The sequence below is a fragment of the Cordyceps fumosorosea genome, assembly GCF_001636725.1.
Source record: "Cordyceps fumosorosea ARSEF 2679 chromosome Unknown scaffold_11, whole genome shotgun sequence".
Lineage (NCBI taxonomy): Eukaryota > Fungi > Ascomycota > Sordariomycetes > Hypocreales > Cordycipitaceae > Cordyceps > Cordyceps fumosorosea.
This window is the reverse complement of record NW_017387311.1, coordinates 96,853-113,297: the sequence shown is the minus strand read 5'-3', so window position 1 is coordinate 113,297 and position 16,445 is coordinate 96,853. Positions and strand designations below refer to the sequence as shown.

Genomic DNA, 16,445 nt, shown 5'->3' with positions numbered 1-16,445 from the left:
GCAGACCTGGCGTTCAGCCCGCCCGCCTGTTCCATGCATGGGTGGCGGTGATGGCGCCTCACCATTGGCCTTCAGAGACGAAAAAGACCTGCTATTTTTATTCCGTCCAGGGAAGAAGGCAAAAAAAAGGACCCCGTCTTCTCAGCCTAGGGGCGTTAACCCGCTGATCTCTTGTCTCTCCCGGAGTACCAGTAGCCCATTGCCAGCCCAGCCCTTGTCGATCAGGCATTCTCGGCACCGCCATCTCGGACTATGCTGTTCTTGGCAAAGGGAATCACCTGCCAGCCTTTTCATCATCTTGCACACGGCGATGAACATGCGAGGAACAAAAAAAGGGTGCGACCATTGTGCAATTGTTTGAGTCTGCTATTTTTTCTATCGGGTGCAAGAAACAATAAAAAAGCCGCTCCAAGATAAAAAAAATAAAATAAAAAGAAAGGTTTTTGGAAGAAGAGAATAGATCGACATTCGAGATCCATAAAGTACAAAAGAGTAGCTTCGCAGAGCAGAAAAACCATATAAATATATAATCCAAAGAGTATATCCTTATCGTCAAAACATACAAAAATAAAATAAAACTCGCCATGCCAGATATTCGTGTAAAAGTTGTTCGAAAAAAAATAGATATCAAACCGTCAAGTCATTCCCAGTGGACTTGCTTTCTACCAATAAACGCCAAGTGTATCCAATGTCTTTTAAACCCCAAAACCGTTTGCTTCGCGTGGAGGGTCCATGAAGGCTTTTTTTGCTGTCCGCCTCGTGAATTTCGAGTAAAATGAAGGGGAAAGTCGTGAGCGAGGCGAAGAAGAAGGAGGCGGAAGCAGGAAATATGGACAGGTGCCCTCATTGGGCCCCCCTTAGCAAGTAAATTATACAATCTCGTCGGTATGGCGAATGTAGTCATTTACTGGGAGAGAGGACCCATCATGCCGGGCGAGCCGGGCATGGAAAGCGGGGTGGTCGGGTACTCGAAGCCCGTCTCGGAGCAGGCTGTGGACTCAAAGGAGTGTGACAGAGGAGGTGTCTGAACTCCGAATCAGTACATTGCGTTCGTTATTGCTGGGGTTTGTAGCGAGCCCGCTGCTTCCTCAGGGAAAGACGGGCCGCTGTCTCTGCAAACTCACGTTGGGAGCGTTGGGAGAAGCGCCGTAGTGGCTCATGTCGAGCGCAGAGGGGCCAAACGAGTAGTTGAAGTAGCTGCCGAGGCCGTCGTCACCGGAGAAGCTCTCGCGCTTGAAGGGATCGGTGAAGTGGGTAGCTCCAGGCAGGGCGCCGGGAAGAGATGAGGTCATGTAGCTGGTCGAGTAGGGCTCGCCGGTGCTGATGGTCGGGTATGGCTGCGTAGCTCCGTAGGGCTGGAGGAGCAGGTCATCGGAGGGGTAGGGAGTATACGAGGAGAACATGGGTGGTGAGGGGCCACGCTCACGGTCGTCGAAAGAGCCGGCAAAGACAAAGTCGTCCGAGCCGTCGAGGGAGGGCGAGTACTGGTGAACAGGCTTGGTGGGGATTGAGATGACAGCGGTTGTGCTGGCCTTGGTGGCCTTCGGCGACTTGCTGGTAGAGGTGCGCTTGGTGACCTTGTTGGATGTGCTGGATGTGCTAGAGGGGCTGGTGACGGAGGTCTTGTCGGTCTCGCCGTCGTCGGAAGAGCCAGCGCGACGCTCGAGGTCTTCCAGGCGGCGCTTGAGCTTCTTGCCTGCGAGGGGTGTTAGTGGTAGTAGTTTTGCGGAGGCGCGCGCGTGTCACAAGGCCAAGCAAGTCGAGGAGCTGGTGAAGGCGAGCTGCTGCGGTGGCACGTACGGTAGTTGCGCTGAGCAATGCGGTTCTGGATTCTGCGGCGCTCGGCCAAGTCGGAAATCTTGGTCCAGTCCTCGTCGGGGAGAGCTGAGGAGCTAAAGGCGCTGCTGGTGCCGTGGGTAGAGTATTGTCTGGGAGCGGCCTGCTGAGGCACAGCGTACATGTACGCTTGTTGTTGAGGCATGGCGGCGTAGACAGACATGCTGTGAATGTGAAGAGTGTGGTGGGTTGTGTGAGGGAGAGAGCTGGAAAGCTGAGAGCTGAGAGTTGTAGTACTTTGGCGGAAGAAGAGTGGCCAAGAGTAAAACGAGTAAAGAGGTGGGAAAGACTGTTGTCTTTATAAGTTTCTTTCTTGGCAAAGGAGAAAAAGATCGCGAAATCGCTAGAGTATTGAGATTGGTAGAGATGGTAGGGCGAGATCCTTCAAGCCATGTGGGAGAGGCCGTACATTTAAATATCTCGTGGATGATGGAGAGAAGCATGGTAGTGGTAGTGGTGCCCCCAGGCTGGGATGGACATGAGGCACCTCCACCACACATGGCAAGTCGGTGCCAGGGCCACTCCCCCCCGGTAAGACATACTAAGATGTTTAGTAGAGGGACCCCTCGCCGGCGGAAGACGAAGAAGACGAGGCTGCATTGGACCAGGTGGAGGAGGGGGGCGACGAGAAGGAGAGGTGAAGGACGAGAAGGGGTGTGTTGAGAGAGGTGACAACTTGCCTGCCGAGGACGCTAAGCCGGGTGATGGACATGATCATGGTGTCTGTTGGGGGGGAGTGGGCGATGTTGAAGAACGAACAACAGAAAGGGAGGAGGGTGTAGATTGTGACAGAGGCGTGTCGTTTGGGATGGAAGAACCGGGCAAGGGGAAAGGAAGAAATGCAGTTGGTGGATTCTGGGAGAGCGAGAGCCAAAAATCGGGTCTGGGCAGAGAGGTGCCAGGGGGGTCGGGACGGCGAGGGATCGTTGTACCGTTCTCGCCCAACTTGTGTGCTCAGTGTACCTCCGCCTACCTATGGGAATCTGGCGAAGCGCTGCGTGGAGGGGGGGGGGGAGAGCAAGATGGTGGCCGGCAGAGGTACTGTCCGTACCTTGCCCACCAGGCTATCGGGGGGCGTGATGACACTCCTCCCAGAGCCGGGGCGAGTCCGCCTAAAAACACACCCATTTCCCGCTCGCCGTCGCTGGCATAGGTACATAGGTGCTAACTAGTACCTACAGCAGTAGTAACTAGCAGCAAGAAGAAGTTACAGGGGGGATGGAGGAACTTGCAACTGGTGCAACTGGTTCCTTGTGCGTTTACGACAAAGGGAAAGGCGCCGCTGCATCGGGGTCCACTTGGCGGTTACCTTTTTTATTTTTTGCCGACCAGCGGGTGGAATATTTGCACATTCTGGCTGAAGGTACTCGCCACAGGGGACCGGCAGGCATGCCCAAGATGCGCCAAAGTACTGCAGTACCTCTGTAGCCTCTGTAGCTGCAACTGCACTCACTGTACTCAGACACTGGCAGGTGTCCCACCGTCTAACCATCCCGTCCGCTCGTCGTCTGGCAAGACATGGCGCGCGCTCGTCCGGCGGGTTTCATCGGCGGATTTATTTATTTTTTCTACTTCAGATATTGTCTCACATTAAAATAGAAGGAGTTATTGAGAGAAGCGTTATGCGATTCGATAGAAGAAAGACAGAAAATAGTGAACAACGGTGCTGGCAACTCCCCAAACATACCACGCCCTGCCTGCTATCCCGTGTCCGTCTCCGTGTCTGTCTGTCGTATACTTTGTACTGCCCATTGATTCCACCTCGACGCAAATAGACCTCAACTCGGCCCTTTGCAATCTATTTCGTGGCTTTTTTTTTCTCCCTCTCTCCTCCTTTCCCTTCATCCATCGACATATAGCTCTGCTCATCTTCATATTGTATACCGAAAACAGCCCAGTGGCGCCGCCGACGTCGTCCCAAATATCGCTGCCTGGCCTGTCCTGTGGCCCACGGCGCCTCCGCCCCTCCGCGCGCGCCGCCGCCTCCGCCGCCTCGTCCCGGGTCTTGCATCCCGAACCAGCAAATACTTTCATCGTAGCTTGCCTTTCTTTTCTTTCGTTCTTTAAAAAAAAACCATACTACGAAACGCCCCTCTCAAATCGGTTTCTTCTTCCTTCCCTACAACTGTTCACTAGCTATCAAGCCATGTTCCTAGACGGCAAATTCCACCCCTTCATTTCTACTAGCTACTCCTGGACCCTATAACTCGGTCCGTTAAGTCCATCCCACAATATACGGGGGAGGAACAGGGCAGACCCGCCAACCCGGCACTCGCTGGCCGCAGAAACAAGCCCAGATTTGTGAATCCCGACTTGTCAAAGTTGATTTTTTTTCCCCCGTTCGTCCCTCAGTTTCCTCTCTCTTTGGTGCATCGGCTCTTGTCCGTGGTGTGTATGGAGGTCGAAGCTCAACCCCGTGCGTGGATCAAAGCTGGGGTCCAACTATAAATTACTATCCTCTAACAGGACCAAAGTTGCGCGACGATGGCAAGATGAAAAGAGTGGGATAACCATGATCCTGCCCCTTGTCGACGTATTCTTTTTTTTTTCTTGCCTTTGGGTTGAACGAACCCGGCCATCTTCAGCCAGGGCGGCGGCAGTGCAAGTTCAATTGGCAGGGCTGTTTCCAAATTGGGTGCCCGCCGCAATGGCCTGCTACGTGTCTGTGCAGCTGTTTAACTCTTCGCCTCTAACTATTTTTCAAACCATCATGATATTAAAAATCCATTCATCACGAATTGTTGCATATGCCCCCTCGTCAATGGCCGCCTTACGAAACGACGGGTTGTACAAACTGATGAGGCGAAACTGGGTCACCTGGCTCGATACCCATGTGCCAGTAGCAACTAATCTCTCCCAGCATACGTCTTCTCCACGCCGACTTCTCTTTTCGTCCGTCTTTTTTTTCTCTGCCACTATATACTGGACCAGTTCGGACTTAATCCGTAAAGTACGTTGCTGTAATGCCGAATTGACCGCCATGGTGCGGTATTATCTCGGACTCTGGCTCGCGACACAGGCCTTGCAAGTCAACTATGTATTAGAGGTAGGGGGGGTTGACGCATGCATGCACATCCGCCAGTTCCGCTTGCTTGCAAAGCATCAGCGCTTGTGGGATGAATAGGATATCAGCGTCAACGGAGGGCGGAAGAAATGGAATGTTCTTCTGCATGCACGGCGTGCAGCGAGGGTTTCACGACATGAGCTGGGAGGGTGCGTGTGCGAGTGTGTCTGTCTGTATCCATCCGTTGTCTGCCCATTATACCTGTCTCTTCCTCCCCCTCCCCTGTACGTCGCTGGCCCTTTCTCGGCCCCAGCGAACAAGCTCAACTTTACGCCTGACAGCCCAGACGCACCGCGAGCGGCGATGCAATCAATGCTAGCCGAGTGTCACGATTCTCCCCTGCGTTCTATGACAAGTCCTGGCTATATCACTACTGTTCCCTTGCAATGCAAGCTAGAAGGGAAAAAGCCGCCGTGCAACGCTGCGCCTTGAGCTTGCTGCGGTTTCCCACGGGCCTTTGAAACCGCGCGCTTTTCGTAGAGCTGAATTCGTCTCGTCTACCTGCCTGCAGATTCCATACCAGTAGGCGGACTCTGCATTGACAGCACACCACCAACCAAGCTTTGGCAAAGGTCCATGGCTGTGCTTTGTCAGGACGCTGCTATTTTGGTCGCCGCCTTACCAAGCGATAGCCGGGCTGTCTCCTCCGCCTTCCCACCAATGGCACTACCTGGGTCAACTAGTTAGACTTTCGTCCATTATTATCCTCCAGTGCGGATATAGTATCCATTATAGCTGTTCCACTTCACTCGTCGTCTGTCCGCGTCCCCGGCACCACCATGGTGGGCTCATGATGGACCAAAGGGCGTATTCCTTCTGGTGCCCCCACCACTTGGGGGCAGACAGGGCGTATTCGCCCATTAGCAGATGGACAAGGGCCCTTTTCTTTTCTTGCATTTTCATGCACACAGCCAAACAAATTGCTGCCAGATATGGACATGGCTAGAGAGCAAGCAAAATGTGGTGACAAAATCGAATGCTGTCGCGTTGCCCCCCCCCCCCCCCTGGTCCTTGCGCCGCTGCAGGTGCAGAGAAGCCCGTTCAACGGGCCAACCAGGAATTGTCGTTTACCGCAACAGGAAACTGTGGGAGGAAATCCCCAGTGTCTCTCCTTGCATCTCGGAGCTTCACCATGAGTAGCCATCGGCCGGCCGCCCTACCAGCCTGTAGCGCTTCCACTTGGCGCCTCTGGTTGTCGCATCTCGGACCCGATGCAGTGCGAGTGAGGCTACTACTAACAGCACGTATGTATGTACCCCTGTCGGGCAACAACATGCGGGCTTCGTATACACTATTCCAATCACATATTCGAATACTTTGCTTGCACGCCTCGAGTTGTCTGTGTTCAATCACCAACACGTAATCCACCCCCAAAACACACAGTCTGGTATCTCTGCACTCCGGTTTCTTCCATCCGGCCCTAACATGACACCACACACCTTCAATATGGGGTGTTTGCTGGCAAAGCCCGCCCTGCCAGCGCAGACCCGAGTTTGAGTTTCTCGGCCACCGATTTTCGTCCCCCGCGGATAACTAACACACGGACGCTCAATTGCTTAACAATTGCTCCTCAGTTTTATGGCGATGGCGTGTGTTAATATTCATATCTCGCCAATGGCATTGCCAGCCAGGCCAAAGGTCAGCTAGCTAGCCTTGTCATGTACAGTTATTAGCTTCCCCGTCGTTGGCCGCCGGGACCCAAGATGTCAATCTCCAAGATTACTGTAGTTCCTTGTTCGTTCGTTCATCCTTCCTTATCCCATCATGCGTGTATGCAACATCTCTTATCCTGCCTCCATAATCCCACGTTTCGGACTTTCGGATATCGGCATCATGGGATTTCCTCACTCTCGTTAAACTTCTTCCATGCCTTGGGTCGTTGCCGATTCTGCTCCGCACATCTTACTCAGCTGGCGCGCGCGCACTTGTCGAACCGACGACCTTGCATGCGAATAACAATAAATGTGCGTATGTGCGCATCCGTAGGCCTGCGCTCCACGTGCTTGCCAATATTGCTGCGGCCCAATGTTATTAGAAAGAAAGACGGGATAGTCGCGTTAGTTTGTCGATGCCCGCCCGCATGCATCCATGAATGCATTGCTTGAAGAGTACCGTACCACCTGAGGCTACGCGCGCAGGCAATCAAGCACAGCAACCATTTCGTAGCCTGCTTCTCTCATATTAGTTGATGCTTGGTCCTGCCGCAGAACCAGTGGTAGCGATGATGTCTGTTCTCTTGCACGGATACGGCTGCTGCGGGTTTAACAGCATACACTCTCCGGGATGCAAGGAAACGGCACCTATGATGGGGGCCACGGCAAGACAATGCGCTACGACGATCGCCCAAGGAGAAGCATCCGCCCACGCCCCCTCCTTCTTCGCGGTGAGTTTGGCGGTGTACTGACGACTGCGCAAGGCAGGCAGGCAAGCAAGAGGAAAGGAGGCTCTTGGGATGGATGCAAGGCCTCTCCCCCCACGTTTACCGGATCGGTCAAGGACCGAAGCAAAATACACAGACGCATCATGCGTGTTCTGCATGTGTGTGCTGTCTCTGACTTCTGGCGGCCAGCCCCCGGGAGAGAGAGACAGAACGGTGCAAGGTGAGCGCCTCAGCGGCAAGACACGCAGGTTCAGCCCCGTTGGCATCGCCCACCCGTGGGCTGAGCCGCTGATCAATGCTCCCTCCGGGCGCCTAGTTTACTTGCCTGCCATGGGTTGGTATTTTTGGTAACTAATCGTGGTAACGCGGATCGATCACCAGACCCGTCCTCGCTCAGCCTTGTGCGGGTTGTGCGGCATGTTGTGCGACATCTTCCATTCTGCCTGCCTTTTTTCAGCAGAAACACCTCGGACTTTTTTTTTTGTTTGCGTCTGTTGCAGAATGCCTTTGGTGAACTTGGGACGCTAAAGAGGGCTACACCGTGTCAGTGCGAAAGCCGTTGTGGCTGGAATCCTTCTCGATGTAGAGCCGTGTTAGCATCGGCCGCCGGGCGACCGAGTACAAGTTTGCTTCGTTCTTCCGTGCCCGGCCGGTGAATGACGGTCACGTTGCTGCCTGTCCACCCGCTATCCCGCTTCAACTTCTGCAGCCCCCAAATGAAACGTGCAGGAGAAAAAAGGGTTCTGCCAGCCTAGGCAAGCCACAGAGCCCAGATTGGGTTGCATGTCTGTCAAATGACGGTGCTGCTCGGACGAGGGACTCCGCAAATGCTTGGTTATTGCAAATGCACTGCCCATCCACTGGCTTGCTGAAGCCCTGCAGGGTTCGTTTGAAATGAAGAGACAAATCAATCTTCTGGAAGCGTTAAACTGCGAGATTGCAGCTCATCCCATCTGCCGACGTTGCCGACCCCCCCTTCACCCAGTACGACTTACCATACACATGTCTTGTCTTTTTCATTTGCTCGTTTGTCCGATTTGTGGTTAGCGCCATGATAAGTAATACATGATGCGTGCCGGGAAGAGGGTTCTGGCTCGCTCGCCTCACCTGGAAGAGTCCAAGGCGAGCGAAAGTCGGGGTGGTGGCACAGACAAATGAGCGCAATTTTGTGCGGTCGGAACTTGGATTCTGATTCCAGCAGAGAAGGCCCAGCTAATCAAATCCCCAAAGGTTTAATTAACTAGAGGCGCTACTTGGGCCCCTGTCCAGCTGCTAAGTTAATGGCTAACTACATAGGAATTAACAGGGAAGACAAGATCCATCCATGATCTATGTATCTGTAATCAAGAACAGTGGGAGTAAACGCCCCGGACAAGAGTATCCAGCAAATTACAAACTACAAATTACGCTCCAGAACACAGACCACAAGATGGGTGACATTAGAAAGCTTGGCCATCTACATACCTTACTGAACGGATTAGTTAGTGACGAAGGCTATTCCAAAGCTTGCGCATGTCTTTGCTTTTTTGGGGGGGCCGTCCCTGCGACAAAGTGTTGCTCTCTTTGTGGGCTTAACAAGAATCAACCAAGTGTTCTGAATGGACGGCCTTGGGATACGCCGCCGCTATCTCCACGACTGCAACCCCCCCTCTGTAAAGACTCTTGTCGCGGGACCGCGGGTTCTTGCACTTGTTCGTCTCGGCCGGCAAGAAATGGAGCCAGCAAACGCAACCCCATTGGCCAACGTAAACGAAAAATCGCATCTCGCCCAAACCTGCCACTTTTTACTTTGCCCCAGGCACCTGTTTTCCGCTCTTTTTCGCTAAACAAGATATATACAAAAAGAGAACAGCGTTAGTGGATAGCAGTATGACGATCGCCAGTGTGATTCGTAAATGCCCAAAAAAAAATTGTCGTAGCGATAAAAACTAATGAGTGTTAAATTCCGTACATCAAATATCAAGTCTCCATTTCGTATGTTTTATCCAAATTTGGATCTTCCCCAGCCGTAGCCGGCAGTGCCGATGGGGGAGGGATGGGAGGTCAAGCAATGGATGGATGTGGGCCAGTCGCAAGGCGGAATGAACCACAGTCAACTTGACCACAAGGCGATCGAAGTCACTGATTGGTCAAACGAACCCCCTTCGTTCATTTGAGATTTCTTGGTGCACGAGGCAATCCTCGCCAAGCAGGGAGAGCAAGGGAACAGCAACTAACAACTTCCCGCCAAGCCACGGCGGACGCGCTGTTAGTGCTGGAAAGCTTGACGGCACAACTGCTAACCCGAGACCGATTCTGGCGATGGGTTAGTTAGATGGATGGATGGTGGCGCGACGGGACTGCCATGACCTTGTGGGAACAAGCCCTGATTCGGTTGTCGCGCACCAGTAACAAGACCAAGAGGCGAGAGATGCGAGGCGGGCGGACTTGGTCATGGAACGGGCTATGAACAAAGTAGCCCCCCACTTAGATTCCAGCTTGACGGCTTGGTCTTTTTGGAGGGGGGTCTCCAGTTCGTTTATCGCTGGCCACTGTCGCTGTTGTTAGTGTCTGCGCTCGTCTCGTGGTGTAGGTGCTTAACCCGGCCGGATTACACGGAGAATGACTGGCCTCTGCACGTGGGCAGAGCTCCCCTACAACCGTCCTTGCAGCGAGGCTGTCGCCGCTGCAACGTCAACCTCCCAGCCAGCGTTCACGCAGGAAGCTCCGATACCCCTACCAGGCCACTCGATGAAACGCCAGCGCAAATCTGGTTCACGGATGTCGCTGCGCTTCCTCTGCCCCCTGATGAGCTTCAAGTGACAGGACAACCCCCCCCCCGCCTGGCCCGGGCACTGGAGAGGGGATTGCGGATGCGCGGCCTGCGGCTCCCACCCCCGACTAATGGGGGTTCAATGATTTGGAAACCCACCAACGCAGGCGTCGCTACTCGGTTCCAGAGCTGTCATTTCTTGCTTGTGGTTTGTGGCCATCGACAATTTTCCTAGATTTTGTTTCGTTCCGAGGGGCAAAGGTGAAATTGCACCACAGCAAGCCACACCATCATCCGTTACGATAGCATCCCGTCTAGCCCCTCCAGGTGGCGCCACTATTACCTACAGGAGCTGTTTGTCGACGCTCACCGCGGGCGATGGCGATTCGGGTGTCGGTCGGTGTGTGACGCCGTGATATGCCGAGTCCTGCACTTTCCCAATCTGGCACATCGTGTAGACACCAGTGCCAGAGTTCTCGTGTATCTTTGTGAGATGGGGTCAATACCAATCATAATAGAATCACTGAACCTTCCTGTGAGTGCTCCTCGTGTCCATGGCGAGTATACCGTCGTCTTTGCGTTCTTCAACCAGCACGACAAGGTGGCAAGCTGTGGAGCTGGCTCCCCAGCACGGTGGAGCAAGAACTGCACAATAACAGGATGGCCATGCGTGATGACAGCTGCGAACGAAGAAACAATGAAAGCATAATACGGTACATGAAGCTGGCTGATAAGTGCAGGGTTATCCGGGGTTGCAGCGTGCCATTGACGACCTGAATCAGAATAGGGCTGAGAAGAGTTGTCCGTGGGAAACGAATAGAGTCATTGTATACGGATTGTGCATGGGTTGGGAGATTGGCAAAGAAGCTGTCTGAGATAATCCCCTATTACTTTAAACTAAAATACAGCATATTACGAGATGCAGTATCAGACCGCGATCGGGCAACATTGAGATGGCTAAGCGACGGGGACCAGAAAAGCGTGTCTGACGTATCAAGACAGCAGGGAAGCACGTTGTACATTGACGTCGCTGGTGATAGAGTTTCGCATGCGTCACAGGAAGGAAAATACTACGCCGACACACAGACAAGTTGGAGTTCGCCTGTGATGGGGGTACATAATGGTGCGAGGTGAAGGGACACAGAGGGGCAAAGGAGAAACGCAAATTCCGCCAACAGCGGGAAGCGGTGGCGTTTTCTTAGCCCTTGTTGACGAACCCAGGGGGGGGGGGCGGTCAACGAGGGAGTGGCATGAAGAAAAGGCTGGTGTTTCTGTCGTTTACCCAAATAGGAAAGTGCCGGGGGTGCGGGCAAGGCGGGCGCCGGGGTGGGGGCGAAGACGAGTAGAAAGGGTAGGTAGAAAGGGAATTGGAGTTAATAATAGAATGTGGCATAAATACTCGCTCTCTTTCACGTGGCTGATCTACAGTCGTCGCGCTTCCCCGACCAACCATCGTCGAAGGAGGGAAGAACAAACCCCCCACAACCACATCAACACGGGTGCCGTAACATGCCACACCCCCTCCATCCCCCTCCAGAGAACTGGAAGGAATGAAGCTTCGTGGCCAAGCTTCTTCTTTTCTCTTTCTAGTCTGCCACCCATCTCGCCGTGGTGCCTCGATTCGAAAAAGGGTCTCTGCCCGCACAGCTGGGTTGAGGAGGGAGAGGGAGGGGCAGAGCATGACAAAGCTGCGCTGCAAATGACTAAGGAATTGATGGTGGACGACTGTGTGGATGACAGAAAACTCAGGTACGTTGATATATCGCACAACAGACAAGAGAAGAGGCCTCTGGACAGGAAAGAAATGGAGGGGCGAGCCGAAAGGAAGGTTTGCTCGTAGAGGTGCACGCTTTTTCCTTGAAAATTGACTACTTGTAGACCGAATTGTGTGGCCGCCTCTTGTCCCGTCTTTTCCATCTAGTAGTGTTTACGTGGATGGATCGGCCTAGTTGTTAATGTTGAGATGGAACGAACAAGACATCTTTTGTCGGTTGCGCATTGCCGTCTTGGCAAAATAGACAGCGCTGTTCACATACACCGAAATCTTGGTTCTTTGAAAACAGTAAAAACAGAGTTGTGGCTTGATGTTTGACAAGTTCCATACCGGATTAAGATGTATCAAGTTTTTTTCTTCTTCTTAGCCTCCCCTCCCTTTCCATCGTGCGTCAGTGTTAACGAGATTGGGGGTTGCGTCGTAGCGGAACTAAAATGATCCTATTCTGGACACCCCAAATGCCGCAGCTCATGGTCGCGCCTTGTCAATCGGGCTGATAAGCTGCACCGGTCAAAAACGTTGGTGCACAGGCGTTCTGGCACGGCTTGGCACGCACCCGTCGACGGCGTCAACTCGGGAGCTTGCTTGACAACGCAAAATTGTCACTATCAAGGAGAAAAACACTAATAACCAAGCGTAATTTTCTAGTATATACCAATAGTTCTTTGGTCCGACGAAGCCCAGAATGCGCCAAGAACAAGTCTAGCGGCAACGAACGGTGACTTAGATCGGCTGGGCCATGTTTCTTTTGTCATCACGATAATGGTGCGCCGGTCAAGAAGATGTGTGTGTGGGATTGATACCCCCTCCTCTCCGATGGATGACGGATGCGTGAAGAAAAAAGAACGAGGACCGGTACATGCATACCCTGGCAGCAACCCTCGGCCGGGGTTGTGGTTTGGGGGGCTAGAGATGGAGGGGGTGTGTCCCTCGCCCTGCATAGTTTTTACGGTTGATCTTTTTTGTTCCGCGCACATGGCCGGCACTCGGGGCCAATCAGCACAGCCTGGAAGCCAATTTTAGCTCACCGGGGGGGAGGAGGCTTGGTCGTCGTCCAGTCTTTTTCGTAGCTGCGATAAGTTTAGCTGCAGGAGCAATGTCTGAGTCTGGCGTGCTTGCCACAAACCGCCCGCGTCTTGTTGCCCTGCGTCAGCATCATATCCCTAACGGAAGGGTGTTTGTCTGCAGGCTGCACACACGTGGAATATAGAATATTCCATCGACTAAAACCTAGCCAGTCGGGGTGGCCGCCCGCCTAGCACACGAAACCGCAGCGTAGCAGCAATTGGACCGAGACATGCAGCTAGGCAACCCATAGTCTGGCACATGGTGTGTATGCTTGGCTAGTTGGTGTGCTGTGCATCGGTAGCCCAAGTGTGTACTGGTAGTCACAGAGAGGTAGGCAGGCATACATGCACCCCAGCATTCTTCCTGTTGGCAAGTCTTCCCAGTCCTCTGGGACGGGCTAATAAGGTGAGCGAGTCAACCTAGCCCATCGGATATGGGCGATGCCGCCGTGGCTAGTGATGCCTCTAATGCAAAAACCACTGAGAGAAAAAAGACGAATTTCTCTTTTGTTGCTTCCCTTTCTTTGCTTCGTTTTAGACTGTTAAAAGAAAGACATCTCTGCCACGTGCAAAAACTGACACGTCTCTTATCTTGATGCATACCGAGCTCCAAATGCAGACTGCCAGAGCGAGCTGCAGCAAATCTTCGGAGAGGCCGAAGCCAAATATTGAAATGGGCGCTATCCCATTTTCAGCTCGCTACAAGTGGATACCTGGCGATTTGGGATCAAGCAAGACAAGAAAAGAGGTCGATGCTGATCGGTGGAATGACCTACTTGTAGGACAGACAGACAGACAGACAGCAAGACAGGGTATCCAAGCACCTGCCCAGTGCTCACAGGGAGGGACCGGTCAGTTACAGATAGGGATCTTCCTGATTCATTCTCTGAGACGCCGTGTCTGCCCATCAGATGCACGTCGTTTCACGGACCAATCAAGATGCCACCAAACAACTGCAGGGGAACCCATGTCTGTCCCGTCCGTGTGTGCCCCCCCCCTCCTCTCCTCCCCCCCTCCCCCTTGTCCTCGGCGGTCGTGGCAACGGGCAGTGATCAACTTCTGGGCCTTCAGCCCTATTCTCAGCGCTGGCGACCTTCACGGCCAGAGTGGAGGGGGGACGAGTGGACTGGGGGGCCTCTCACTGTGCTGTGTGACGAAGTCAGATTGGAGGGAAAACTGAAGACTTGGTCATGCAGGGCCCATACTGTCACGGGCAACTCAAGTCACCAAGAAAGATCCGGGCCGGACTGGGGCGGCGTCACGGCACATTTCGCCGGTACATGCCGGAGCAGATAGAGAGAGCGAACAGAGTTTAACTGTCCGCCCAGCTTAGTTACTGTGTTCCGTCGCATGACAGACTGGAGTGGTTTGAGCTTTGCGACATGCATTTTCTTCTTCCTCTTCTCCTTCCGTTGCTCCTGCCACTGCATAGTAATAAAACTGGCTGCCGCAATTCGGAGCCCATTGAGGTAGCAGCCCAGTTGGAGATGCCGCGCGCGTGTTGACAAGTCGTCTTGGGGGAGGGGGGGCTGGCCGGTTCGCATTGCGCAGCAGCAGCAAGCAGCAACAGCAGGTACCCGTCTGACCAATCATCTCTCACCATCTCTCTTGGGGAGGGCTCGTGTACGAGAAGAGGCAATAACTTGCGCCTATCATCATGCTACGCAACTCAAATTACGGGCAGCTGGAGGCCAGCTGAGTAAATGGTCGCCTCACCTCGCACCTGGGGCTGCCTCCCCGCTGCCAGTACAACGCTCGGCTCGTCAAAGCACGTATGTATGTACGATGGGCAGGGCGAGGGGCAGAGACAATGCCCTGGGGAAAACATGGATGTTTGATAAAATACTAAACGAATGCTTTCGAACAGGGCAACATCGGGTACACAGACTGTTAAAAGGGGGCGCAAGAGAGATGAGTGCCCTACCAAAAGCAAGCCCAGGCCAGCAAAAGCACCAGCCAGTACCAGGTTCAAGGGCCCCTCACTAGGAGGAACACAGCTGGCCGGAATAAGGTGGGAGAGTCGATCTCTCGGACGAGGCGGACAGCCACAAGGTTGCGCTGGACGTTGCATTCTCCAACGATTGATAGCGAGCTGTCAGTTGATTTCAAGGCAAATATGGAGGAATATCCGTACTGGTGACAGGGAAGAGAACCCGCTCCGCACCCCCGGTCACTTTAGCGGCCCCAGTACCTGTAATTTCAGTGGAGACTTGCTCTGGCCACTCCCCTGTAGGAACGAAGACAGTGGCTTGACAGCTTCCAGCGCACACTCGGGCTTGCGACCACTGTAAACTTGTGCCAGAACTCCCTGTCAACTTCCTCGCCTCTCGAAACCACCACACTTCCTTCCTGCCCGCCCCTCATCTCGCACTCTTTTCTCCATCCACGCAAGCAATTCCGCACCCAACTTCCGCCAGCCTCGCCTCGCCATCCCATCCACACCCATCATTGGCTTGTTCGCTCGCTTGTCACCGGACCGGTACGGACATTGGTTGTTACGATGACCTATCCCAGTCAACGGATCTGCCAGTTCTGTTTGCCTCTCCGTTTGCCTCGTCCCCGGGTCCCTTGCCTATTAGAGAGGAACCTCTGAGGTAGATCGATGGTATTACTCAAGCCTTTCTACGCTCAGCTTCAGTCTCGATATTACAACTCGATGCAACACAAGCAATCGGCCAGCTTGCCCATCAATGACGGCACCAATCTTGGCTTTGTCCTTGGCTCGCCCCCAAAACGTCCTTGGCACATCTATCCCCTGGCCTCGGGCCCTGGCCAAGCCTCTTTTGCACCAATATTGGGGGCGTCGTCGTCATGGCCCGTTCGATCCCTGCTCGGTTGTCGCGCAACATGCCTCTTGAAGAGGTTTAGCGGACTGGCTGTCGAGCGAGTTGTCTCTGCGCAGACTCTACCGAAAAAGCCTCGCCGCCCCCGCCTCCTCCACATCGCCGTCTGTCTATATTCGTCTTCTCATTGCAATCAACCTGTCGTAATAGCTCAATTTATTACTTAGATGAGCGTCAACCAATGGCAAGTTCCGCAAAACGAACTCGCCGCCTACCAAGGTCTGCTGACAGTGCAGCTGGCTAGCATTGCGAGTGCTCGTACAATTAACTCTTACGCTCTGGGTCCTGGAACAGCTTCCAATCCTTCTTACTCTGTTTCCGCAGCGCAATGCAGCTCTTGGGTATATTCCGGTCTCGTCACGGAAGTTATCATCATCGTGCCTTACTGGGTCCTAGCCGTGCTCGCTCACCCTGGTCAGGTCCTCCCCGATGTGACATACGTCGCAGCCGTGTTGTGCAATGCTACTCGGACAATAACAGTAACCCGGATATCGGCTGCTTCTCAATCAGCGTTAGCTTACAACCTTCTTGCCTGTACTGTTGACAGCACTGCGCCCCTCAAGGACTCATCTTCGTGGTTGAACGAACGAAAAAGACATCCTGCAACTCAACGATACAATGGCGCATTTTGCGGATTCGAAGGCTATGCTAGTTTCCATGGTGCCGGATGTAAAAGCCTCCCGCCCGCCGCCGGCGACATTAGTATTTGCCAAAAGTCCAGGATATCGC

The 16,445-nt window shown here is 53.5% G+C and overlaps 1 protein-coding gene across 1 annotated transcript; it reads right to left on the bottom strand.

Annotated features, from left to right (window-relative positions):
• Positions 1 to 904: 904 nt before the first annotated feature.
• On the bottom strand, positions 905 to 1,999 carry ISF_04823 (hypothetical protein; the record flags this gene model as incomplete). Its single annotated transcript, XM_018848428.1, has 3 exons — positions 905 to 1,024; positions 1,125 to 1,696; positions 1,801 to 1,999. The coding sequence occupies 3 exons, from the start codon at positions 1,997 to 1,999 to the stop codon at positions 905 to 907; spliced, it is 891 nt and encodes a 296-aa protein (XP_018704154.1).
• Positions 2,000 to 16,445: the final 14,446 nt, after the last annotated feature.